Genomic DNA, 26,918 nt, shown 5'->3' on the forward strand with positions numbered 1-26,918 from the left:
TGTTACTCCAGGTGTCCGACTACATTGCAGAAATGATCCCTACAAACATCGTCCTTTTTTAAAGAGTAAGATCCTTTTTGTGTAACCAGAGACAGAAGTCTCGCTATGAAATCTTGCGGGTTTGTAAAAATGGGGCCCAGGTTTAAAAAACAAAACAAAACAGACCTTCTCCTTTTAGTTCAAGTTTCTAAAATGACTTAAGTTGATGATGATGTCTGTTTCCTCTTCCCTGTCAGACCCCCGCCCAGCCCGTCTGGAACCATTTCATCAGGTTACGGCCAAAACCAGAGTCGATCTGTTCCCATCTATGAGATGAAGTTTCCCGACCTTTGTGTGTACTAGACCAGAAAGTCCACCCTAAAACTTACAGAACTGTTTAACATTTGAGGACTGGAAAGGTTTCTTTTTTTAGGGGGGGAAGAGGGCAACCGATCCTCACTGTAAAGGCATCATGATCATGGAATGAACCAACAGCAGTGTGTGAGGAGGAAACCACAGCAAACTAAAGAACCAGCCCAGATTAACTTAGCGGTGTCAAATTCTTTGTCATGTGATCGCAGCCAAAACGAGCTGACCAATGTCAAAAAAATGCAGCAGTAATACAATTTATTATTTTACTTATCTCACACAGGTCTTGGTAGATGTCTGTTGAAACTCCACTGGTTGGATTTTCAAAATAAAAGTTACAAAATATATGTGACACTTAAATTGGCTTTAGAAGTTTGATTACTTGCATGCCCTGTAAGTGGACATATTTGAAAGAATTGCAATTTTAAGACATTCCTTTGACCTTTTTGTCCCTTACAGGATGTCATACTACCCCCGATCACATAAATTATATCGACCAATCCTGCTTATTTCTCTTTTTTATGGTTTTATTTTGTTTTATTGTTAATGGTCTACAGCCAGGAAGTGTGTGTATACATTTAGTGCATTTTAATTAACATGACAGTGTATTTTTCGCGTATGTTTGATTGAAAGATGATTCGATATATACAAACAAGATGCTACTCCTTCCCATCTCCCATGTTACAGAGCTCTTTATATCATCTCTAGTGTTTTTAATGCTTTACCGTTTTCTGTTCTGCCTTTTTAGCATTAGCCAAAAGTGCTTTTGATTTCTCAACAGGCATCTATTTACTGCACCTCTATTTTTTTAAATTAGTTAGTTTTCAGCCGTTACTTCAACAAGAGACAACCGTACATCTGTGTGCTATCCTCCCAAAGTGAGTGTGCCTTACGGGTGACTCAAGTTAAAACAAGAACACACACTGCGCCACCGTCACGTCCACACTAAACTTCCAAAAGTGTTTACCGCCATGTTTACCAGAAACACTATAAGATGATTACGGATCCTTTATTTTTCTCCTTTCCATATAAATGTGTATATACAGAGAAATATATAAATCTTTAAGCAGATGTACAGAGTAGGGACGTTTTTGTGTGTGTATATATATCCTGTATATTAACTCTAATTTTAGACTGCCACTGCACTGATTGTGTCCATGAATAAGGGAGAGAAAGTTAGTATTCAGATGTGAAAATCTTGGTGTCAAATAATTAACAAGCAACACATAAAATCCAAACTGTTTTGTAAAGGGAGCGAACAGCCCACAGTAGAAACCTGCATCATCTCGAGGCCAGTAGATAACACTAGTGAAGTCTGAAAGCGTCCTAGCCCATCTCCGTAGAAACAGGTTCCTTTCACAGATCTAGAGACAGCACCGCAGCCATGACCTGTATTGTCGCCATTACACCCTCAGTCCTGCTGCAACGACTTTGCACTCTGTTTTTACTCCACGATGCTTCTTCCGCAGCCTCCAAGCAGCCCACCTGTTTCAATCAGCAACATTTAAATGAGTTTAAAAGCCATTCTGTGTGCATGTGCGCACACACACGCAGGTATAGAGACAAAGTATAATGGCAATAATTTGGCACTGGCCTGGCTGACACGGCCCAACCGTTGGTAGCAGATGCTTTTTGTGTGTTTGAACTTGTACCTTCTGTTGTCGTCGTGATGCTGTGATGGTTCAGTTTTGTGATGTTTGGAGAGTCGGCCCCTCCTGCTCCGCTCCTGCGCTTCTGTGATTTAACTGCACCGGATGTGAAATGTGTTACAACCATCTTGTTTAATGTACAATGACTGTGTCTGCTTTGTCCCTGATTGTCACATGTTACAGTCCTGTTTTATTTTTTAATGTTTTTTACACAGCAGTTTCCTCTGTATGCATATTTATGTCCACATGTCCGTGTACCAGATTGTCTGTCACAGTTTACCCTTGTTGTCAGTGCAGGTGTGTGTATGACTGATGTATTTGTGTAACATCTGTATCATCATTATTCATGACCAAACTCTTTTCAGACACAGTTTACAGTTTTTGTGCGACTCTTTCCACCATGTTAGTGAAGAGCGAGTTATCTAAGAGCATCGTGCAGCTGTCTAAACCTTCCAGTGACACCTTGTATGTAAAAATTGTCTTTTCAGCATCTTGCGACTTTGCGGTGAAGACCTGTAAATCTACCAGTGTGCTTGTCGTCATTGCATAGTGTAATGTAATATTAACTGACGGTAATCCAATCTTACTTTTGTCATTACATGTCTGGTTAATAGATCTGTTTACAAAGTAGTGCTGTTGGTCAAATCTATTCATTCTGTGAACTTTGCACTTTAAAAACTGGATTACCTAGTGACAAAGGCAGCTTTTACATGGAGAAAATGCCTTATGAGTGTCATACCTGACTTTGCATGCTAGTGATGTTGATGTGTTGTACAATAAATTTGTCTGTAACCAGAAGCAGTCTGATCACTGTCTCGTTTTATTCTTTTTGGCGATGGTTAAAGCCTCCATCCATTATCTATACCTCTTGTCCTGTTCAGGGTCGCGCAGGGACTGGAGCCTATCCCAGCTGTCATTGGGCGAGAGGCGGGGTTACACCCTGGACAATCACAGTGCTGACACTTATAGACAGACCATTCTTCACTTTTACCTTCACACCTACGAGCAGTTAAAGAGTCACCAATGAACCTAACGAGCACGTCTTTGGACTGTGGGAGGAAGCTAGGGAACCCTGGTACTGAAAGGCCCCCTGCATCGAAACTGGGATTAGAACTAGGAACCGTCTAGCTGTGAGGTGACAGTACCAACCACTGCACGACTGTGCAGCCATGGTTAAAGCCTGATTGAGGAAAATTATGTTTATTTTATTGGATCTACAATTATACCGCCCCAAAATTCTACATTATTATGCATCATTGTGCTAGTAAAGTGACACTGGTTAGCACTGCGTGCTCAGTTAGCTGCAGTATTCAACACAGTATTAAAGAAACAGTGCTAACTGTAGTTCTTCATCTACCTGTAATAAACAGTGTTGTGTTTCTGTTACACTATTTCCATTAGTGCTTCATATTTGCCTTTGCCATGTCTGTCATCTGTTTGGTCCAACTATTAGCATTATAATGAACGTGTATTTTTTAGCAATCTCTTAATGCAGTATCTAGAAAATTGATACTAAGCCTAAAAACTTGGTGTAAAGTTCTGTGATGTTGAAATATACTAAATATGCTAATAAATTCATGAATTAGTTGGTTAGTTAGTATATAGAGCAGAGTAGTGTTTTAGTGTTATGCTAACTGCGTGACTGTAGGGATAGCTATCTCAAAAGAGTTTACATTTTTTCTAGTTATTTAGTTTATGACCTAAAACATTAAACATCAATGGTTTTTGTAGCTTGTACTACTTAGCTAAAGATGGTAAACAGTGAGATAGTATACCCAATAAACATCAACATGCTAGCTTTGTCAATTTAGCATGTTAGCGTGCACCACTTGGCTTCCTCACAGGGCTAGCTAGCTTGACTGTACTCTGTTTTAGCCTTGTTTAATGTTCAAAATGTGTTTACAGGGAATAAGACACACTTGATGCAAATATTCTTTAACTTTGACATTATATCAGCACTTTGTAGTTTACTGTAGCTTTTTAGGGATTTTTCCTTTTTCAAATCGAGCTAATGGTTCATATTTGGTAATGAGCCTCTTTCATGATAACTTGATTTTGGGCTCAAGTTATATTGTCCATCTTCCTGTCAGATACCCTGTATTACCTTCACAACTTGGAATCAGCAGTAAAACATCATAACAGCATTTGAGCTGCCCTGAGCATGATGTCGGAGGATAATGACTGCTGTGTGAAAATAGTGATTTGGATCACTCATTTGGTTTCCTACATGAAAGCTTTCAAGACAGACAAAGAGAAAAAAGCAGTCATTGGGTGCATCGTGGTTTTTATTCAGCATAAAACTGCCTTGTTTCTTATATTAAGTTAAGGTTTAAATGAGACAAACCATCGGCCCAGAAAAGACATTAAACATGCTAATGATAGTGAAAAGTTCCAGTAAGTTAAAATAAAGACCAGTGGTAGCTAACATGCACTGACTATTAGACGATTAACAACATCCATCCCTCCTCCTCTTCATCCTCCGCTCATCCAGTTATCCTCTGTACATCTTTGTCTAAAATGTTTCTGAGGAGCTTGGGCAGCTGCCCCTGAGGTTTCTTCTCCCATGTCTTCATAAAGCTGCCGTTGCGTTTAGAAACAGGTGGGCTCCCCCATCTGAAGTGACTCATCCGATAGGTCCCATCTTTTCTGTGCTGGGGGCTCGACTGAGCCTGTGGCTTCGGGACGACCCTTGCACTCAGCAACACCTGGTTCTGTTGACTTTCTCCTTCAGGGCCTCCCTTAGCCTCCTCCTCGTTTATGCTCAGCTGCCTGCGAGCCTGAAATGGTAAAGTGCCCTCAGAGGAGCCTCCTCCCTCCAGAGAAGAGGTGAAAACCTTTATAGGCCGGCGTTTACGGCCGGTGGGTTTGCCCCAGCGGAAATGCTCCATGGAATAGGAGCGTCGCTGGTCGCTGTGGGATTTCAGCTCTGATATTTTATCTCCAGAGACAATTTTGGCCAGAACGATGCTGAGAAAGAGGTCTTCATCGTCATTTTCCTTCAGAGCCGATGCATCGAGCTCCGGAAACTCATTCTGGACCATCGACAAGCAGAGGTGAATACAGTCCTGTGGGGAAACAAACGAGTAGCTGACTTTTTAAAATGCACTGTGATCTGTAATCTGTGTGTTATTTGCACCAAGAAGGGTTGAGGATGACACACAAATGAACAACTTTGATACTTTACTTATTGTAGCAGATGCTCCCATTAGCTGAAACTATGCCGAACAGTAAAGTTTGTGATCTTATTTTGTTGATGACACCGATTCAAACATTTGAATCAGCAAATGAGGACAGCCTCACCGACTCACTCGGTACGTACGATATTTAAAATATCAAAATGCAGAACTTTTTAAATTCTCTTTGGTGGCACCTGTGGTGAGAACGGGTACTTGTCAGTGTAACCCTGTACTACTCTGGTCTGGTCACCAGGCAATCACAGAGAGACACACAGAGAGAAACACTCACACCTATGGGCAATTTAGAGTCACCAATGAACCTAACGAGCATGTCTTTGGACTGTTGGAGAAAGCTGGAGTACCCGGAGGGAACCCACACATGCACAGGGAGAACATGCAAACTCCACATAGAAAGGCCCCCTATGTCCGACCTGGGATTCAAGCTATGAACCTTCTAGCTGTGAGGGGACAGCACTAACCACTGCACCACAGTGCAGCCCCAATTTAAAAATGTTCCCAAGAATGTCATTATTAAATTCCAGTCTGTGAAACTGCAATAGCGAATGGCTTTCTTGGCTGTAGATAGTATCTTAAGAGACATTGTTTGAATGAAAATCTTCACATGAAAACAACAAGCTCAGTTTGTTCCTTATATTAAAATATAGTGGAAATTGTAGAGGATTAAATCCTTAAATTTCAGAGGCTGAAAAGGGAGAAAGTTGCATTTTTGCTATAAATTTGGCAAATGAAAAATCTCCTAAACTGTATTTTTTATTTCATTTTCATTCCCTGCCACAGAAGCAAAAAGGTGCTTGATATTTATCCAAACAACAATATACATACATAATATACATAATACATTGTTCCAGAGTTCTGTCAGATCTGAGACTTGTTTCAACACCTCAACATCAATTGATCTGCAAAAGAAAAAAAAAGGCAACATTGTATAAAGACAGATATAAGGTTGACCTACCAGTATGTTCCCCTTGTTGCTCAGGTTGCTGCAGATGGAGCTGTCCAAGCACACCGAACCAAACCCTGGGAGGCACGCGAACGCCATCACCACCACGAAGAACCAACACACACACACCATCTTCAACCTGGTGCGGACCACAAGTGAGACTGTGGGAGGAAAAGAACAGATCATAAGCCTGTAATAAGACATTCGTCCCAACAGGCTCAAGTATGCACTTTTGTAAAAGGGATACAGTAGGTGTCTCTCATTGCACTTGCGTAACACTTCCTCCCTTCCTTATATAACTGGTTGTGTTTCAGCACAATCTTTGAGGTAATTGTTGGATATGTAGCCAAGTCATGTCCGAATAATGAGATGGAATACGTCAAATTCATTCATCAACATTTGTCTCCCATCATCACGCTTATTGTTGCAGATGGTCTTGTTCAGCTTCGGCACATTAGTCTCATATAAAAGTAAATGATGGAGAAAATGACTCTTTGAGTTTTAACACTGAGGTGCTGTATGGAAATGATTATTTTTTCTGATTGATTGGGGAATGTAGGTTATGTTGTTTTATATCTGATCCTTATCTTGCAAGCTTTATTGTTAAAAGTTAGATAAGAAAGTTGTATCAACATGCCATTTTATGAACCATAAACCATCAAGGTGTGTTCGTATATCTGCCGAGGAACTTTGTTTTATCTGGCAGACGAGCTGAGTTCGGTGTGAACAACAGCTGACCTGGATCTTCAAGTTGTTCAGCATTGAGCAAATTTGTTTCATTTTTTTGTTGTCTAAATAACAACACAACATTTTATGCTATTCAATGTCAAAACGTTCTGATATGCCCTATTTAGGAATCATTTTTTATTGTAGGTTAAGAGCTCGGTCCCCTTCTCTTTTCAATATATACCACCTCACTTGGTGCAATCATCCGCTCCCATGGTTTCTCATGCCACTGCTCTTCCTGTCATTCCCACCAGAGGACATCACAGCCTCTCCATGGATCTCATCATGCCTTGCCGATGTCTCTAAATGGATGAAAGAACGCCACCTTCAGCTCAACCTATCCAAGCCTGAGCTCCTCGTCATCCCAGCCAGTCCCTCTATGCAACCACAGATCAATATCCAGCTTGGACAAACTGAACGACCAGCTAACCTTTAAGGTTCATGTGGCCTCAACTTTTCTTGTCCTGTCGATTTGCCCTGTACAACATCAGGAAGATCTGACCCTACCTTTCAGAGCATGCAACACTACTGCTGGTACAGGCTCTCATGATATCACACATTGATTACTGCAACCCCCTATTGGCAGGCCTTCCTGCATGCACACATGATCCAGAACGCAGCAGCGCGACTGGTCTTCAATCAACCCAAAACGGCACATCACTCCGCTGCTCATATCCCTCCACTTGCTCCAAGTCGCCGCTCGCATCAAATTCAAAACCCTGTTGCTCGTTAACAAAGCAGCAACAAGGGCTCCTACCTACCTGAACGCCCTCATCCAGGTCTACACTCCGGCCCACCCACTACGCTCTGCCAATGAAAGGCGCCTGGTACTCCCATCACAACAGGGCCCTAAGTCTTTAACTAGACTCTCCTTTCCAGTAGTCCCCAGATGGTGGAACGAGCTAAAAAACTCCATTCGGCCTTTCACCTTTAAGAAGAAGCTAAAGACCCAGCTCTTTATGAACGCCTCTGACCTTAATGACATTGATGCTGATGACATCGAGGATGTAGTTTATGCTGACTAGGATTTTTGTGATGATGATGACTATACTGATCTTGTTGATGTTGCTGATGATGATTATTTTTATAAAACAAAATAAACGCCCTATACTCTGCCTGTTGGCACCAGTGTCCGATCACACTTGAAGCTGTGTGTTGGCTCTTACTGATGTTGTTCCCTCCTGTCTCGATCGTTGCTTGTGTTGTAATAACTCTCAGATGTACGTCACTTTGCACAAAAGCGCCTGCTAAATAAAATTGTAACATTGTAAGTGCCGTAACTCTGCCATCCCTTCGAGGGATTCACAAGATGTGAGGTGTGTGATCTGATTGTTTACTGTTCACTCTTTTGCAGCCATGTCTGAACTGTTTTAAGCTAACGCTAACACAAACTGAGCATTTTGCTGTGACTTCACATCAAATGTACTCCACCTTTTATTAAGTCAGAACTACAGTTTTCAGTGTTTTCCGTCAAAGGTTTTATGTTTTTGCAAGGGGGTGATAAAACCGGACAAAATACCCACTGTGTGCAGTGGAGAACTACTTGTGCTGTTTGCAGCATGAGATCAGATTGTGTTTAGTCACGGTAAGATAGCAAATGAAGATTAAATACAAACCTCTTTAATAATACAATGTGAGTTTGTTTCACTGTGATGTTTACAGACACACCAGCTGCTATTCTGCTGTGATAAAATTAGCCGCTTGATTAATTTTTGCTGAAGAATTAAACAATTGCATGCAGGGCAAGTTGGTGAAGTGGAAATATCACAGTCCTGCAAGAGGTTTTGTTTACTTAGTAGCTCTTCTTTCTTTTTCTTTAGCGACACCTGTGGCGATAAACAGTAATTGCACACTTCCTAGATATCCAAACAGTGTCGAATGTGTGTTGTCCTCGGTTGGCTCCGGTTATAACTCTTGATTTTCCTCGCTGACGGTCGCTTTCCTTTTTAGACTGTTTACCTTCAAAAGAAAAGCAGCCGCTTAGCTCCGCCTACCCTCTCTGGCAGACCAAACACTGCTGGCTGATGGAAAACGCGTCGCTAACTTGGCGCCGCTTGTGATTTTTTCCGCGAAAGTCACAGCAGACACCCAGATGCAAAGGCTTTCATCAGTGGGCGATAGATAGTGACTTAAGATTTGATTTATTTAAATGACAATCTTTAAAGACATAATTCAGGCTTTTTTCCAAGCCGTGGTAAGGGACCAAAATGTATACAATAGTAACAAAACATGTTTTCTGGCCTCTGCGGGACAATACATTACACGCACTCCCTAAGCTTTGTTGTTGACATCTTCAAAGTAGCTCAGAATGAAACGTAGTAACCTTGATGGAACAAAACAAACGTAGACAAAAAGAAACAAGGAATGCACCAATCTGTTTGAAGGCCACACAACAATGACGGTAGTAATTCACTCATTCATGACATAAGTGAATAGGATATGACTTTTCCTCCCCTCTTTACAACACCAACACAGAGCCTAGAATCGAAAGGTCAGCGAGGTCACATGACTTAGGAAGACCCTTTGTGCGTAAAGTTTCTGGTAAATGCTAACTTCAGTCCAAGGACAGAGATTGATACACACATATATGAGTATGTGTTGTAGGAGGCTGCATCCATACATTCGTAAGAGGTGAAAATGAACAATTTAACACTTTGAATACATGACAGAACTAAAGACTTTCCTTATGACGCATTTGCACCGTGTTAACATCAGAAAATCCCACTCCTGCAACCTTTTTTAAACATTTTCCATCTTCATGCATCTTAACAGACACTGAGTTCACTGTCTTTCCTTTGGTCGGAAATTGCATCCACTTGTTTCTCCCTCCCTTCCTCATTATTCTAAGGAGTGACTCCTTGGTGGGCCATCGTCTTTGTAACTCTGGCAGAGCCTCGTGAACACTCTTCCTCCTTCGGTATGAGTCACTCAGCTGAGCCCTGCTCTCCACAGACACACTCTGATTAAAGACACCCGAGAGCTGCCATCAAAATAGATCGAAACCTTATGTGTTAATAATAAATGGTGATATCTCTGATGGGTGTTTAAGAGGTGTAGGCTAATATAAATGTAATTTATGACAATCATGCATGTTCTTTTAACAGCTGAGGTGTAAATATGAAACGAAAAGCCACTTTATGGATCATTTAAGGCGGTACATGTTAGAAAATATCAGAAAACCTTAGATCAAGTAAGTTATGTGGGATAAGCAGAACAATAGAGCTCATTCATTCAGAGAATCTAACAATCAGACACAATTTTTATGCAAGAATCCACACCCAAGTTCAGCAAATTTGTCTTCTTACCTCTTCCAAACGCTTTCCGTTCCTCTCCTCTCTTTTATTCTTCCTCCGTTTGTCCACAGATCTTCCTCACCGTGATCCCTCTCTTCCTCCTCCTGTGCTTTCTCTCTGCTGTCTCTCTGAAACGCTCGGCAGGAAAAAAAGATCTCTCTGTTGCTTCCTCAGTGGAGGAGAAGCTCTTTTTATAGACACATGAAGCTTGGAGCTGGGAGTCTCAAGGCCTCGGGGTGTGATCGAGGTAAGGGGTCTCCTGCTCCTCTCTGGACGGGGAGGAGTGTGTGTGTGTGTGTGTGTGTTTGTGCATTATAGGGTTGGGTTGAGGCCACCCACTCACTTTTTTTTAAATTAACAGCGCACACAGCTCACGTCACTGGACAACAGGTGAGGCATTAACAAACTACTTGTTAACTTGCCTTCTCCTCTTGGCTCTACCTCCTTACTTAGCTTTAATTTATCTTAATCATAATCATGTTTCTTTGCTTTCAATTTAGACTGATGAAAACACACTTCATTAGTGCGCTCTTGTCAATCTCACCTCTAAGTCCCTCAAAGGTCAATGACAATCGCTGACATCTTCATGCTGAGAGCAGTTTCCTTTCAAAAGTGACCGAAGTGTGAAAATCAATTTGCCTGATTGGATCCCTTTTTCAGGCACCCTGGTTTACAAGGTGAGCATGTTTCCCCGCGTGGAAACTTCATTAGGAAGACCTGACTCACCGGTTAGACGTCATGACTACACCTTGAATGGAGAAGATACAAACACACACACACTTTATAAAAGGAAAGATCCATGCCGTTTAAAAGAAAATCTTTTTCTTTTCAGCCGCTAAATGCCAGTACCGCACACATTCGATTCTGTTTGCTACAGACGAAGAGGCTCTTCTAAGAATAAAATACAAGGACGAGACACGCAGAATAGCAGGAGGACAACATGGGCCTGCTGTTAGAGGCACTCGTTAATGGGTTTCCTTTCAAAATAAACTGCTTATTTTTGTGTATTTGTACCTCTTTTCAAAGGCTGGAAAGTGGTCTTTTTTGCTGCATTCTCATATCAGGTTGATTCATTCTTCAGTGTGTCTTTCACAGGAGAAGATAATTAGCTGAATCAAACATGAAGAAAAGACCTTCAGTAAGTAGAGTAAGTGGATTGTGCCGTTTCTTTATTTATTCATACAGTTAAAGAAAACCTACAGTATGAAAAAATATTGAAAACATGAATGAGTCATGCTCTGATTATTAAATATAACTGCCTGTATTGTAACTAATACAAATTACATTATTATCTCACCCTGATTCAATTAAAGGAAGTTTAGTCTTTTCTAAAGCAGCATACACATAAGGAGAACGAACTTTACTCAAACTCTTAGTGCACCCCTGGAGATTTAAAAATCAGGTACTTTTAGTGCTTTAGTTGTAGTAGTAGTAGTAGTTCTTTGCAGTGCCGTATGTGTTTTATTTCACTTACATATAATGTACACATATATACACTAATGTACATTTATACATAGGTATGCCATTGTATGTGCACATGTGAATGTTTTACTTATATTTGTATGTTTTCACATTTTTAAAACTGAGATTTTTCCTCGTTTTTTTCCCCTCAACATCAACAGCCGTGCACGTCACAGCACGTCCAAACATAAAACAAACCAGACACCAAAAATAAACAATGACAGCCAATCAGAGAAGAGAGGTTCTGGATAACGGAACGGTAAAGTTAGCATTGTAGATAAGTAATATTATTAATGAAAAGTTCAGAGTGGCATAGAGGAATGGGCTTAATGGGAATGGGCTTAATGGATAAGATGTAGAATGACGCCCCCACCCTCCAAACCTACGCAAACCCTCCTCCAAGAAAATAAATATTTACATAAATAAAAAAATGTATAGAGAAAACAAAGTAGTGTTTTTTATGTCAGGAAGTGGCCACACTTTGTAAAAGGTACTCTCTTTTTCCCGGGTAGAGTAATGGATTTTCTCTGCATCGTCTCTCTACTCATACAGGCTATCGTGTCTCTTATCCAGTGCGAGTAGGAGGGAGGGAGGAGGGTTCAGGATCCTCCCACTTATTTAAATTGCCGGCCAGGCCAGCACAACACATTGCTTTCAGCAAGTCCAAATCTGGAATAATGACAAAGATAGCAGCCGAAGGGTTTGGCTGTACATTCATCTCACGTAGAGTCAACATTTAAACGAGTTTAGTTGCAATTTTGCAATGAATTGCAAAAGAGCATGTCGGAAACACATGGAAGAAGGGTGTATGTGGTTAAAGATCGATTCCCATGTGTAACCTGTAGAAGGAGAATCTAGGTCCTGTTCACAAGTGGTTCTTTTAGCAGCCATTGAGAGGCAGTGCGACTTAGACAAAACCTAACCTGGATAAGCACTTTGGAAGCAGTGTCATTTTAGTTTATTCTTACAGTAAGGGTCAAGGGACGAGGGAACCAAATCCAGGGTAGACCCGCTGGAGGGATTACGTATCCCGTCTGGCCTGGGAACGCCTTGAGATCCCCCTGGAGGAGCTGGAAAATTTTGCCAGGGAGAGGGAGAGGGCTAACTTGCTTAGCCTGCTGCCACCGTGACCCAACCCTGGACAAGGGGAAGAAAAAGGATGCATGGATGGATGGATGGATGGATGACTGAAAAGCTTCAATACAGTGAGGGCATCTAATAAGAAGGTCGCTGGTTAATCATCTGCGTAGAGGGAGACCTTTTGTTTGACTCCTCTGCATATCCCCTGTAACCCTGTTGCTTTAGATAGTTATCGCATGTGGCTCTATGGCAACAGGGAAAAGGAGTGGGCGAAAAGGAAAATCCTGTCGGTTCCCCTGATGTAGATCAAAACATTTTGAGTAATGGCTCTTTCTTAGTACAGAACCTGAAGGACACCCAAGAACAGAAGAGAGGGCCAAGATAGTTACATTGTACTCTGTCGAATTATTTTTCAGCATCAACAGACTCACCATGCTTTGGCGAAAATAAAATGTTCAATAACCAGCAGATAATATATAATAGATAGTATTATCATTATTATTGTATTTACTTGTGTTTTTTTATTAACCTGGTTTGGTAAGAGGAATTCATGGAAAGGAACATATCTAACTCGAAGGCCAGGACTTTGGCAAGGACCTTTGCATCTGTTAATAATAATGATGATATTGGTCCATTGAAAGCACAACCAGATTTTTTTTGTTTTTCAACAAAAGGGAGACAGGCAGGTAGGACAAGGCCTGGTTTAATAAAGAAGGGAGTGTACCAGAGTTCAAAATCAGTTTGTTTTTCCAAATACAACAAGATCCAATGGGAGCCCAGAAAAGTAAAGTCTAAAGAGAGGGAGTCCAGATAACTAAAGAGGTTATTAATCTGTATCAACTGTACAATCTGAAGTCTATACATTTTAGTAAAACTGATCTGATGGTAAACCCCATTATCTGTCCGTACTGCAGCAACAAGCTGCTTTGCTCTCGGACACGCAGCATATTAGCCTTGAGTTTAATTGACTTCTCATCATGCTCACATTATTACATTGAATAAATTAACTTTCGAGAGATGAAAGATTGTAAAATGAGTTTAAAAACACAGTTGTTTCTGTTTTAAACATGTCCTTTTAAATTCTGCCAATGATATCTAATTTTACGGCCTCTAAATTTTTTTATTGGTTAAATCTAGTGTTTAATGGAGCTCAGATGTTTACATTTATGTTGAGACGAGCGGAAGAAAACTCTCATCTGTGAGCAATAATGGGTCCAGTCTCTACAGTACAGTGTTGCCAGATGTACGATAACTATCGCATGTGTACAATATTTTTGCCCTCTGTACGATATACGATCAATAATGCCAAAAAAAGGCCGAATATACGATAATTCTGCCCTTTCAAAGAAACCCACAATAACAGTTCAGCGATGCATCTGTCACTCATTGCAAGCGGCTTCCCCGCATGTGCGAGGATTTAGTAGATATGGTGCTTTTATTTTGAAGGGTAAGAAAGGAAGGAATGATTGTAATGGGCTGCAAATGACCCACAACCGTCTTTTTCATATGTACGATAGTTTTAGGTAAAATACGATGCAGCTGCAGTACATTGCTCCATTGTATAGATCCGGGAATAGTCAGTGAACATCGGAAAAGAAGGAGTGTTCTCTTCTCGTGGGGTATAAAATCTGCCAGGGATAGATCAGAAAGGCTAGTATCAGTAAGAAATGATTTAATATGGCCAGCAGATTTGATGTGAAGGAAAGGAAACACAAAAAATATAAACTGCTAGTACCCTACTACCCTACTAGTCAAACCCAGTCCGACAAATTGCTCTAATCAGCAAACCCTGAATCAGCGCTTAAAGTTCAGTGCTTAAAATGGCAAAATTAAATAATGAAATAGGGTACACTTATGTTAAACCATTACAAAGAGAGGTTGGGAGGTTTAAAATCAAATGTCCAAAAGTTAAAAGTGCTTTTGCTTCAAAGAGATGCTGTATCTTGTCTCAGGAGTCAGGAGGCCTAGAATAACAAAAAGCAGTCTTGTCTCATTGTCCAATTAAAGCTTTGTAAACGTGAATATCTCGACCATCACACCACTTTGTTATGTAATGCTGCGTAATGTGCGTGCTCATTACTATGTGTTGTACGGTAATGCAGTCTGTAGTGAGACCTAAGAGATCACGCGGGTTATTAAATATAAATATAGCTCTGGTTAAAGTTGTACAAAGCCTCTGGTGCAATCATTTGCAACCTTAGCATACAGGACACAATGATGCGCATCGTAGGCATCACCAGTGATAAATCTTGATGCAGAGTGATAGGCAGTGTTTTGCGGACGGTGCGTGTCTATAGATTATATCACCATAGTCCAATCCTGACATTAAACTGCCTCCAAGCCTTTACCAACAAAGAAAAGATTATCTTGTTTCTGGAGAAATAGCCACATTTCGTCAGCCTAAAAGATTATTGATATGAAAGTTGAAGGTCAGTTTTTCATCGATCCATATGCCTAGATATTTATATTCTTTCATTTTTAATCCTGATTCTGTTCCTTGTAACTATATTGACATAATTTTGGTCAATTGCTTTGGCTGGAGAATAGAATCGGTTTTGTTTTATCAGCATTCAGTACCAGTCTCAGGTTATTCAGGTATATCTTGCAGATTGTTAAAAGAAAGCTTTTTGACCTCAAGATGTACAGTGTCAACTAAACAATGCAGCACTGTGTCATCAGCATACAAATTTGCATGACAGATTGTTTAAAAGGGGACAATATTGTTTATACAACAGCAGTAACAATACTGTGCCACAGGCAACAAGAGGAAAAATAAAGTTAAAGAAGCCTGCCTGATTCAATACGTTACAATCATGTCTGGACTCCAAATGTGTCTGAAAGTGATGAATTGAGTAAGATAATCCACATTCCAGTTGTTGTTGCTTTTGGGAATATATGAAAAAACATTCCACTCGTTATTTATCGTAAGAAAGAAGTTTATATCCGGACAAAAACACAGGGAGGCTTTATTTTTTCCCTCTTGCCTAAACAAAAAACCCAGCCTGTTTTCAGGGCTCTCCTGCACTTCCAAACATCCTGTTTCATTCATGAGAACAAGCAGCATCTTCCATCGGGGCAAAGGGCATTGGGTCAAGGCTGAATGTACGAACCAAACAAAGGAAATAAAATCTGGAAATGCTGACGTCTTATTCCTTTTGAGTGGTGAAAACATGACGTTTAGGCTCTTCCAAATCACATGTAAAGGATGTATCACAAATTAAAGTTCTCCTTTGAGAAACACTGCAGCGAAAATTACCCACAAAGGGGGATTTATCTTTCAGAAAAAGGTTACTTCCTGCTCCTGCTTTGTCTTCCGTTGACCTCACGTTGATCATGAATGTCTACAAATAAACCTCCAGTGACCCATCACACGGTTTTTAATGTCCCTCTCTCTTCCTGGAAACATAATAAAAAATAAACAGAATGGCTTTCATTAACTCGAATCCTTCTTGTTTCCTGCAGGAAACTCCCTCGGTTTGTGATCCCTTATACTACCCTCACATTGTTTCTACAGGAGGTTTATTCAACCTTTGTGATGTCTTATTGTTTAGCATGTAACAGAATATAAAACTACATTTTCTCTGGCGTTTCATTTTGTTCTGTTTGCATGACTAACATGAAATGTTTTCGTAGATTTAGACCTTATGTTTACCTTTTTAATATCATATTTTAACCCCTAAATATTACCTCTGGAAATATAAATATATATTTTTTATTTTAAAGAAGTAGGCAAAAACAAACACCGGAAATGTGTAGATCGCAAACAATATGGCGAGCTTAAAGACCACATCTATCACAGTGGAAGACATCAAGACGTTAATCTAGCCCCATCCACAAGCTGGAATTTTATATATCAACGATTACTGTCTTCTGTATTTGAAAGCCCAGGTAATTAAATGATTAAATGAATTACTCTAATATGCACGTTTTGCTGCCTTGACCTGGTTTGATCTTTGGCCTTTTGTTACCTCAGAATAAGAGGCTTCAGTCTCAGCAGTGAGAGAAGCAGACCTGTGTCTTTAAGACCATGTGAGTACTAATTTTATTACTTTTGGGTAATGATGGTCCAAGATTCAAGTCGAGTAAAAGGATAAGGATAAATAAGATTTAAGACCGGACCTGGACATTAGAAGTGGGATTAACTCCCTCAGTGACTTGCACCAAAGCCTCTCTTAACCAACTTAACCTCCACATGGCCTCGCTCGACAGGAGGCGTTTGTCCTGATCTTCTAAAATCAAGAGAGAACGCTTGCTAAGCCTCCTCGTCGATGGATAAATAAAGATTTGGAGATGTGTAATTCATCCCCCTGTTTATATTGCTTCCTTCCGCCACTTGATAATAATAAAAATGATGCAGCCCCCAGACAAAGCTGTGCAGGGTGTGAATCACTGCCTAATAAAGCCTTTGCCATTTAACCAACTGCCATGTAAATAAGTATTGTCATCGCGTCAAGCTGCAGACGTTTTAAAGGCTATGAAAGCAAATGCTCTAACAAGGAGAATAACATCAAGACAGCATTTGACATTAAAATGTTTTCACACCCATTAAAAACATCAAAATGTTACCTCTAAATAAAAAACTGATCATTTTCTGTTTTCACTCACCCTTCTATCTCATATGTAGTGTCACTTCCTGTCTTTGTCTTTTCATGTGATTGTCAATCTCGGATCCCGTGCCAGGCGGTAAGTGATAATCGACTTCCCGTCACCTTCCACGTGCTGCATTGTTGCAGAAAGAGAAAATGTTTTCTAGTGATTTACTTGTTATTAACAGGTCTTACTTTTGCCGAAATTTCAACATCATGATGCAGATTTGTAAGAAGTAAAAATTCAAGCTATATCCGGTCTGTCTTCAAGAGGAGAAGAAAACTTTTAAAATGCTTGTTTGTTGAACGGAGGTCAGATCGGTCTGATGCATTCGAGGAAGTCGGGAAATCTGCTTTCGTGACACAGCATCAAGGGAATTCCTCTCAAGTAAAATTTTAGATCTAGAACAGATTGTTAGCTGTTAGCATGCATATTTCTGTTTATAGAGATCAATGACTGTATATATAGATGGAGAACGGTCTCCATCTGCTCCCATTGTACGAAATTGATGCCAAATAGCCCCTGTGTGATAGGCGCTGCCATCTTGCGATGGCGACGTCATATGGAGCCAGAGACTGCGCAGTAGAGATCGGCGAGTGAAGCGGCGGTAGCCACTTCCGCTAACCCAAACACACACTTAACTTACTGAAAAACAGCGAGGATCCCGCATGCCAGCGTGTTTAACAGCAGAACAGCTTCTTGTGTTGGTCTGAGGTTAACGTTCACAGGTATGTAAACTTCAATGACTGCAGCGATTGTTTTAGTTACGTTTCTACTCACAGATCGTCCTCCGCTCTGCTCACCTGATCGGCTGCAGGAGCCTAATTTGTCAACAGAGCTGTCAATCATCATTTTGACAGCATCAAATAACTAAATAAAAATAAACTTGTCAGAAAAATGAACACTTGGACGTAAATCAGCATGATAAGAACTAACTATAATGACAGAAACCATGTTTGAGAAACATTAATTGAGCATGTATTTAGATTTTATAGTTTGACCCATGTCCCATCTGTTAACATGGAGGAGGCGGGCTTTATGACCTATACTGCAGCCAGTCAGCAGGGGGCACCCGAAATGTTTTGGCTTCACTTTTAGGGAGCTGTCATGTCGTCCATCTTTTTATACAGTCTATGATGGAGATAAATAAGAAGCTAAATCGTCGTCAGATGACGCTGATGGGAGCCGGGATGTCATTACGGTGGATTACGTTCCACCTGCTTTTGCACTCCTCATGGACTGTTTTTCTTACATATGCCGCACCTGCTGATACGTGATTGGTCAATATTACTCGAACGACAAGCGCAGTTCAAACAGAACACATGCTTTCCTGGAAATCCACGTCTTTGCCAACAGATTTTACATTTCTATGTAGAATCTGTAAATAGAGATTATGTGATTGTGTATCCAGCCCTAATTAGTTTCACCTGTGTATGATTTCTCTGACCTCCCCCAGTGTATTAAAGCTTTCCCTCTTTCTGCGCCAGTTGGTCAAATAACCTTGACTCTGTTTTTGTGGACCTTGTCTTTTTTGATGACATTTGCTTCCTGTTTTTGGGCAGATGAAACTTTGGGGCTTTATTTGGTTTGAGAGGCTTTACCGGGCTAAACATTTTTGTGCTTTTTGTTTGGACTCTGTCGTGTTGGGAGTTGGTGATTTGTTGACCTTAGTGGACTCCATTGCTAAGCTAACCTTAGCACTGAGAGAGGCCACTGTCCTGAGCCCTTTACAGTGAAATGATGCCACAGACTATCATAGAAAGAAAATGTTTACTTTAGTTTAGAATCCTTTCACACAGTAGCAATAAACAGGGATAAAAGACATGAAGAGCTATTTAAAGTGCATGTAGTACCTTTCAACTTAGCAACTGAACTCATTGTTAGCACCTATTCTCAAAACAACAGCTCAGATACAAACATACAGACATATAAAAATACCCCAAGAGTCCCACATGTGATCTATGAGGACAATTACTGCGTCATTGCTATTTTATTTTTTGGTCAATCTGTACGTGGGATGAGAGCAAAACTTTTGAAAGATCTAGTTTTTGTTTCCGGTGCGGCCTCATTTTTCCCATTTGGTTCCATTGTGCAGTTATTTCTGTGTTTGTTATTTATGATTCACACTACCACCTTTTTCACTGTTGCTCATTACCCAGCCAGGCCTCCTCTACTGTTGATGCTCTCTTCATTCCCCTGTGCAGCACAGCTCAGTCACATATAGAGTCCAATTATTTCCCACCAAATCTGCAGAGTAGGCGAATATTTAGGCTGTTAGTCCCATAATAGGCCAGCTAAGCTTTAAATGAATAGACATACTGTATCTGTAACCTTTTGCAAACCAATTACAGACTTATGTGATGTATTTACAGCTTCTCTCTTTATGCAGACCGATCCATTACAAGCTCAGTGTCAGGTTATGTAAGTATGCGTCATGAAGGGGCTGATGTCACTTCAAAATATTGCGAGAGTGAGGAGGAATGTCCCATTTACTAAGTGTTGCCTTGACTCTACACGGAAGGGGAAGGATGCTGAGATTCAAATAAGAGGTTATAAAATGTCAGATTGTTTGAAAAGCTCTATATTCTCGGGCCGTACATAATTTCACAGGTGTTTTTAGGAGGAGAATTTAAGAAAAGGCGAGTATGTATTGATGGGGAAGGCTTAGTGTGGATGCAAGAGCCAAACAAAGACAGATAATTTAGTTCTAGGAACTAAAAGTCTGTGTTTCTTCAGCGGCCTAAAGTCCTGGGGAAGATTATGTAAATCAGGCCAATGACATATGGAGAAGCAACAAAAGTAACTGCACTACACCGCCAGTCCAGTAGGTGGCGGTAAGAAGAAGATGAAGGCCATACAACAAAGATGACCCCATAAAACGCGACGACTGGGCCGGTATCATCATTTGTGTGACACTACAATTAGCCTGTTAGCGTTGAGAAGATTCAACTTGTGCTGTGTTTGATCATGCTTTATAGCATTGCAAATGCATTCACTGAATCGATGATAACAGTGAGCTTGCAGCTGCAGTCTTTTAAACATGGCCGGTGAAATAAAACGCTGCAAGTACTTGATCAATCAGAAACGATCAGCACTGCAGGCCCCGCCCTGACAGTTTGTGGATCTATGGAAAGTACTACCCGTCCAGCGGGGACTTTCCATCCATCCATCCATTATCTATACCGCTTATCCTGTTCAGGGGGCTGGAGCCAATCCCAGCTGTCATTGGGTGAAGGGCGAGGTACACCTTGGACTGGTCGCCAATCACAGGGCCAGCATGGACTTTTCAGGAGGTAAAAAAATTAAACTGAATTTAGACCCTGGTTCCTGCCATCGAAACGTGCAGAGCTCCTCAAAAGGTTCCTAATTCCAAGTTCCTGCTGGCGAAAAGCACCTTACACACTTGGTGATTAGTGCAGGGTGTACCCCGCCTCTCGCCCAATGACAGCTGGGATTTCCTGATTTGTGTAGCTAATCAGTAGACATAAAGCCTTATGGTCCAAACATGTTCAGTTTGATGTTAATTGCTCACAAAATGTTTTGCAGTTTGAGGCTGCTCTCACCTCAGGAACATGTGTGAGGCAGAGTGGCAGTAAAAAGTACATCTGTCCTTTCTTGTGATGCATCACATATGGGGCCAATAGAGCACATGTTCTGTATTTTCTTTTGTAAACATGTTTTTGAGGTAAAAAGGGAGGATTTTGTTCTGCATAGGGTTGTTGTGTTTTATTCATGACATTCATTTTTAACCTTTCACAACACATCTTTAACCTGTGCTTCTTCTCATTTTCAACACTTTTCATATACTTTTGGAGCAGAACTCACTCAAGGTTCTTTAGTTTTAGATATTTATCAACAGAAATGATTCGTCTTGAACACCAACAACCACAATGTCCTGGTCAGATATTTATCAAATGTGAGAAAATGAAAAAGAAATGCCATTATCATATTACATTTTTAACTGTGAAGGACATTTTCTTGTAAAAGATTAAGTTATTTAAAAAATTGAGCTTCAACTTAGTTCCGGCCCGACCACAACGTCAGGTCAGAACCCACAATTCCAACCCAATCAGCTGATAACAACAGCCACCAAGATCAGCAGATACTTAACGGTCTCAAGCAGGCCGCATCAGCTGACGGCTCAGCTGACTACGCATTGGCTACTCTCATACAAGGTGCCTTATTCAAACTGCCCCGGCCTGCCTACCCCTGCGGCTTCCTCTGCAGGCTGCTTTGCACCCCAGCTCCTCTTTTTCCACTGTGTGTCGGAGTGACTTGCTTCTAAGCTTAATCTAAAAGGCAGCTGGACTTGGTAGAAGTTCTTGAAGCCTTGCGAATGACAGGTGAAACGTCTTCAAGAACTTGAGCTGCCTTTTGGATTAAGAATTACCATGATGACCTGGATGACTGAGAACCTTCACAGACTATAACATGGTTATTTTCCACATAAGCATGTGGTCTGTTTTTTTGGCCTAAGGAGGATATTCCTTGATCGTGCAACAGCTAATTATAACCCTTATTTACATCTGTAACTATACTTGGCTACATCAAGGGGACACAGTGTTCAGGCTATATTATGTCTATACCATGTGCAATGATACTTTTCTATATCTGGCCATATTTATATTGGTATTCATGTTGACATTTATAGAATGCATAAACATGTGCAATACTTCAGTTTATTAATTCGTACCATGTGCAGTATCCGGAACAATCTAATATGTTCTTAATAACTCAAGATAAGCTTTTACTATGTGATAACTGTCAATACTACTGTCAATGTAACTGCCACCTTACTTCCTGTCTACTTTTATAGATGACTATTGTAATATTGTTGCTTTTAGGCACCGTCTCTTTTGCATTAATGCATACACTTTATATTTTTTATTCTCACTTATATTTTATATTTTCACTTATATTTTATATTTTCACTTATATCTGGCACTGTAATGTCCCTGGGGATTAATACAGTTTTATCTTTTCTTGTCCTGTCTTGTCTTCTAAGCTCAGTCTGCAGGCTGCTGTGAACGCCAGGTTTCACACAGTTTTTTCGACAGTATTCTTCGAAAAGCTGGCCAATTAGAAGAGAGTGGGCTTGTAGGGGCGGGGTTTCTTAAAGGGACAGAGCTGACTGAGAGCAGAGGCTGTATGAGGGCCTGCACAGAGCACCAGTGTAAAATTATGCCTGGTGAATATAGCCAGCCCTTAGAAATATGTCCCCCCAATTATGACTTCTTTAGTTCACCCAGGCTTTGTGGACGTGGAGGAGGTATTGCAGTCATTTTCAAAAAATGCCACCCGTGCACTCCCATCGGGACTAATGTGAACACCTGTTTTGAGGTGTTTATGTTTAAAACAGGAGGTACAAATCCCTTCCTATGAGTTACTGTGTATCGCCTGCCCAAAAAGAATGCCAATTTTCTGAGCGGAGTTTTTATCAACACTTGTTTTAAACTGTGACAAAATGTTAGTCTCTGGGGATTTTAACTTTCATGTGGACACTCAGTCCAACACCAGCGCCGCTCAGTTTCTTGGAACCATGGACTCTTTTAACTTTACTCGGCATGTAACCAGTCCAACTCACAACCGTGGCCATACCTTGGACTCAGTTTTTACGCTTGGTCTGTCCATTGTTTCTCTCGCTGTAGAAGACTTGAATGTCTCAGACCATCAGTGTATCAGGTTCTCCACCTTGTTTCACACCGTCCACAATTACCTCTTTGCTACTCCCGCTCCATAAACTCATCTACTGCAAGTAATTTCTCAGATGCCTACAGAACCTCCTCTCTGTTCGACACTATTGAGGCACAACCCCTTCAGCTGGACACAGACAAATTGGTCTCAAAGTTTAATTCAATTTGTGAAGACATCTTGGACTCTGTAGCCCCCCTGAAAGTCAGGAAACCGAGCCCTTACTGAATAGTGACGCCCGTGCTCTTAGGCAACTATGTCGTAAGGCAGAATGCAAATGGAAAAAGGATAGGCTTCAGGTGTCTTCTGAGATACTAAAAGGCTGTCTGGAGTATTATCAGCAATCTCTTAAAGCCGCAAGAGCAAATTATTTTGCCACCATCATCTCCAGAAATTCCCATAATCCGAAAGCTCAGTTTCATACGATGAATTCAGTTCTCCACCCTGTCGCTGCCACCTGTCCCATGCCAACCACAGCCATTTGTGAGGACTTTTTAAACTTTTTCTCCACAACAATTGATCACATACGATCTAATATTTCACAGTGCACTTATGATCCCTCTCTGGTGTCTGCCTGCTCTGCCATCCTTAATGACTTTCAGCCTGTGTCTCGCTCCAACATTTATGACACAATCTCTCACACAAAGTCCACCACCTGCCCCCGGGACACTGTTCCTACACATCTTCTAAAAGAAGTGTTGGACACTGTAGGTCCCACAATTTCCCTTATTATTGGATATTTTGGAACTGTCCCGTCCTGTTTTAAACATGCAACAGTCCAACATTTTATTAAAAAGCCTAACCTTGACAAATGAACAATTTCTGTCCCGTCTCCAAGCTCCCATTCCTGTCCAAAGTGCTGGAGAAAATTGTCTACACTCAGCTTCTGTCTCATCTAGGCAACAACAACAACATCAGAGACATTCCAATCTGATTTCAGGCGCAGCACTGAATGTGCCATTTTAATACTTTTAGACCTCAGCGCCGCCTTTGACACAGTGGATCATTGTATTTTATTCTTAAAGACCAGGTTGGAATCCAAGGCTCTGCCCTCAAGTGGCTTGCCTCCTATTTAACTGACAGGACTTTCTCTGTTAAGATGGGCAGCCTCTCCTCTTCTACTGCCCATATAACGTGTGGTTGACCTTAAGGTTCATCTTAGGGCCCCATTTTATTTGCGCTGTTTATACTTCCTTTAGGCTCCATCTTCCGCAAGCACAATGTCTCCTTTCACTGTTACGCCGATGACACGCAAATATACGTTCCATTGAATCCGGGGGATTCCAGCTCCATCACATCCATTCTTTATTGCATCCAGGATGTGAAATGCTGGATGGCAGAAAACTGTCGTCAGCTTAATGACAACAAGACAGAAGTGATTGTTTTTGGTCCCCCCAGCACCACATGAAGTATAGCCAGCCACCTAGGGCCATTGTCATCAAACCTCCATACCCAGGCCAGGAATCTCGAGGTCATCTTTGATTCGGAACTATAATTTGACAAACAGATCAACTCCGTGATGAAAGGTTGCTATTTTTCAGCTAAGAAACATTGCCAAACTTAAATCCATCCTCTCTCTCAACAACATGAAAACCATCATCACTGCATTAATCTCCACAAGACTAGATTACTGCAACTCACTGTACCTGAGTGTCGGCCAGTCCTCTTTGTCTCGCCTGCAGCTGGTGCAGAATTCTGCAGCGAGACTTCTAACGGGTTTAAGAAAAAGAGATGGCATTAAACCGACACTAGCATCCCTGCACTGGCTGCCTGTTAAATACAGGATTGATTTTAAAGTTCTTCTAATTGTTTTTAAGGCCACACATGGGCTGGCACCCCCGTATATCTCAGAACTCCTTTGCCCCTACTCTTCCACTAGGCCCCTCAGATCCTCAGAGCAACTGTTTTTAACTGTGCTAAGGTCAGGGCTAGTGGGTAAGGGAGACCGTGCCTTTGCAGTGGCAGCTCCAAAGCTTTGGAGTAGCCTACCATTTTCCATCAAATGTTCTCCCTCCATTGACTCTTTTAAGATAAAACTCAAAACGTGCATGTTTTCTATGGCCTTTGGTTGCTCTGAGTGTTGATTGCTTATTATTTTTTCTGTTGTCATTTATTGTTGTTTTTTGTTGTTTTGGTGTGCCGTTTATTTTAAACTTGTACAGCACTTTGGTCAACTCTGGTTGTTTTTAAATGTGCTATATAAATAAAATTGACTTGAGCTCTGTTGCCTCACAGCTAGAAGGTAGCCGATTCAAACTACAGATAATGGATGGATGGATGGATGACTTTGTCACACCGCGGTGAGGTTTGTCTTGTCTTGGATTTTTGTCTCGTAACTTCCTGTTTTATTTTGAAACCTAACTCTCCTCTCGTTTCAGGTCACTTGCCCTTCCTCATGTGTCACCGGTCTGATTGTCTCCCCTGATCCCTGATTGTTTCCACCTGTTCCCCATTTCCCTCATGTGCTTATAGTCTGCGTCTCCCCTTTGTCTTTTGCCGAAGTGTTTCGTCCTTGTCCGTGCACCCAAGCCCTTATCCACAGTCATAGTCGATTTTGCCAAGAGTTTTTTGCTACGCCACGTAAGTTGTTTTCTGTTTCCTCCTTTGAGAGTAATTTTTTGTTTGTTAAAGTTTTCTAGTTTAGCGTCGGTTTTGTGTTATTTTGTAAACTGTTTTCTTTCCTCCCTTTTGGAGCGATTTTGTGTTTAATAAGTATTAGATAGTTGTAGAGCCTCCTGTTTAGGTGAGCCTTTTCTTTTGTCCCGTTGATTAGATAGTTGTAGAGCCTCCTGTTTAGGTGAGCCTTTTCTTTTATCCCGTTGATCAGTAGTTTTGGTTTTCCTCCTTCGGGAGCGATTTATGTTTTAGGATCTTCCCTGTTTCTAGTGTGTTTTTTTTTTGTCTCTCCCTTTATTGGAGATTTTCCTTATTAGGAAGTTTATCTTCCGCGAGTTATCTTGCCAGCACTTAGTTATTTTAGTGAGTTGTTCATAGCCCAATTATTTGTCACTCTTCAAAGAGGATCTGAAATCAATAAAGTGTGCTTGTACGTGATATCCTCTGCATCTGAGTCCTCATTTTAGTCCAGGCCTGACAGACTTGACTTGACTAAGCTACACAGAGTGAAATATGAAGCTTGAAATTAGCATAATACCCCCCCCGCAATAATGCACAACGTATCCAAGTTATAGTGCTGTGTGAATTCTAAACAAATCAAAGCTAATCCATCGAAACGGCAAGTTAATCAAATGTATTTATGTTCAAACAATCTACACACAGTAGAACCCGGGGCCTATGTTGTTAGTGCTTTAAGCTTCCATGTTAACTGATGTCAAAGGCAGCGGCCAAAGAGAAAAATGAAAGTTCCTTTTGAACAAACAACAACCTCCTTTACTCCCTGTGAACAGAGTGATCACAAAATGTTCCACTTCAAACTTAGGTTTATGATGAACATAAAAGCAGTCAGTGTGGTGAACTGTGTCTGTTGTATAATAGGGGTAATGGGAACAGTGTCACAATTTACTTTTGATCTATTATACCATATTTTTAAACCCTTTTTCCAGATGACCTGTCGCCCTTATCATCCTTTGATTTATAGGTTTTCAGATATTGTTTCTTAAAATAAAAAAGAGCCCTGACCTTTACCCTTTGACCTATGTAAGATGACTTTTAAAAGGTCTCCCATGTTAGTGACCTAAATAAGATTTACAGCTGTTTATGCAGTGTACAGTATGTCTTCTGTTGCTTCGATGCTCTTCCTGCTGCTTCTCCAATCATCTATTTCAGTCATCCATTGTAGGATTCAAGTTACAATTTCTGTAATAACTATTGTCTTTTTACTACAAGTTTCTTTATATGCCAACTAGAAATGTAGACATATTCGAAAGGAAGAGCTGCTTTTGTCCTACTAGGAGTCTTAAGCTGCACTGAATCACTGACTTAGAAC

At 40.8% G+C, this 26,918-nt stretch overlaps 2 protein-coding genes across 2 annotated transcripts in view; one reads left to right on the forward strand and one right to left on the reverse strand.

The window, feature by feature from the left end:
* Window positions 1–2,671, forward strand: part of LOC138584980 (protein EFR3 homolog B) — a 31,161-nt gene extending 28,490 nt beyond the window's left edge. The window contains exon 23 of the mRNA XM_069657189.1: window positions 237–2,671. Within this exon, the coding sequence (XP_069513290.1) occupies window positions 237–342 (106 nt within the window). The 3' untranslated portion in view covers window positions 343–2,671. The remainder of the gene's footprint in view (window positions 1–236) is intronic.
* Window positions 2,672–4,264: 1,593 nt separating this feature from the next.
* On the reverse strand, window positions 4,265–10,283 carry LOC138584961 (pro-opiomelanocortin-like). Its single transcript, XM_069657161.1, has 3 exons — window positions 10,166–10,283; window positions 6,147–6,295; window positions 4,265–5,062 (listed from the first exon to the last, which is right to left on the reverse strand). Exons 2-3 carry the CDS (start codon window positions 6,264–6,266, stop codon window positions 4,481–4,483), a joined length of 702 nt encoding a protein of 233 aa, XP_069513262.1. The 5' UTR covers window positions 6,267–6,295; window positions 10,166–10,283; the 3' UTR covers window positions 4,265–4,480.
* Between the last annotated feature and the right edge of the window lie 16,635 nt (window positions 10,284–26,918).

Source organism: Semicossyphus pulcher, unplaced genomic scaffold, assembly GCF_022749685.1.
Source record: "Semicossyphus pulcher isolate SPU_LCO1_2020_fin unplaced genomic scaffold, fSemPul1.0.p SCAF_11, whole genome shotgun sequence".
Lineage (NCBI taxonomy): Eukaryota > Metazoa > Chordata > Actinopteri > Labriformes > Labridae > Semicossyphus > Semicossyphus pulcher.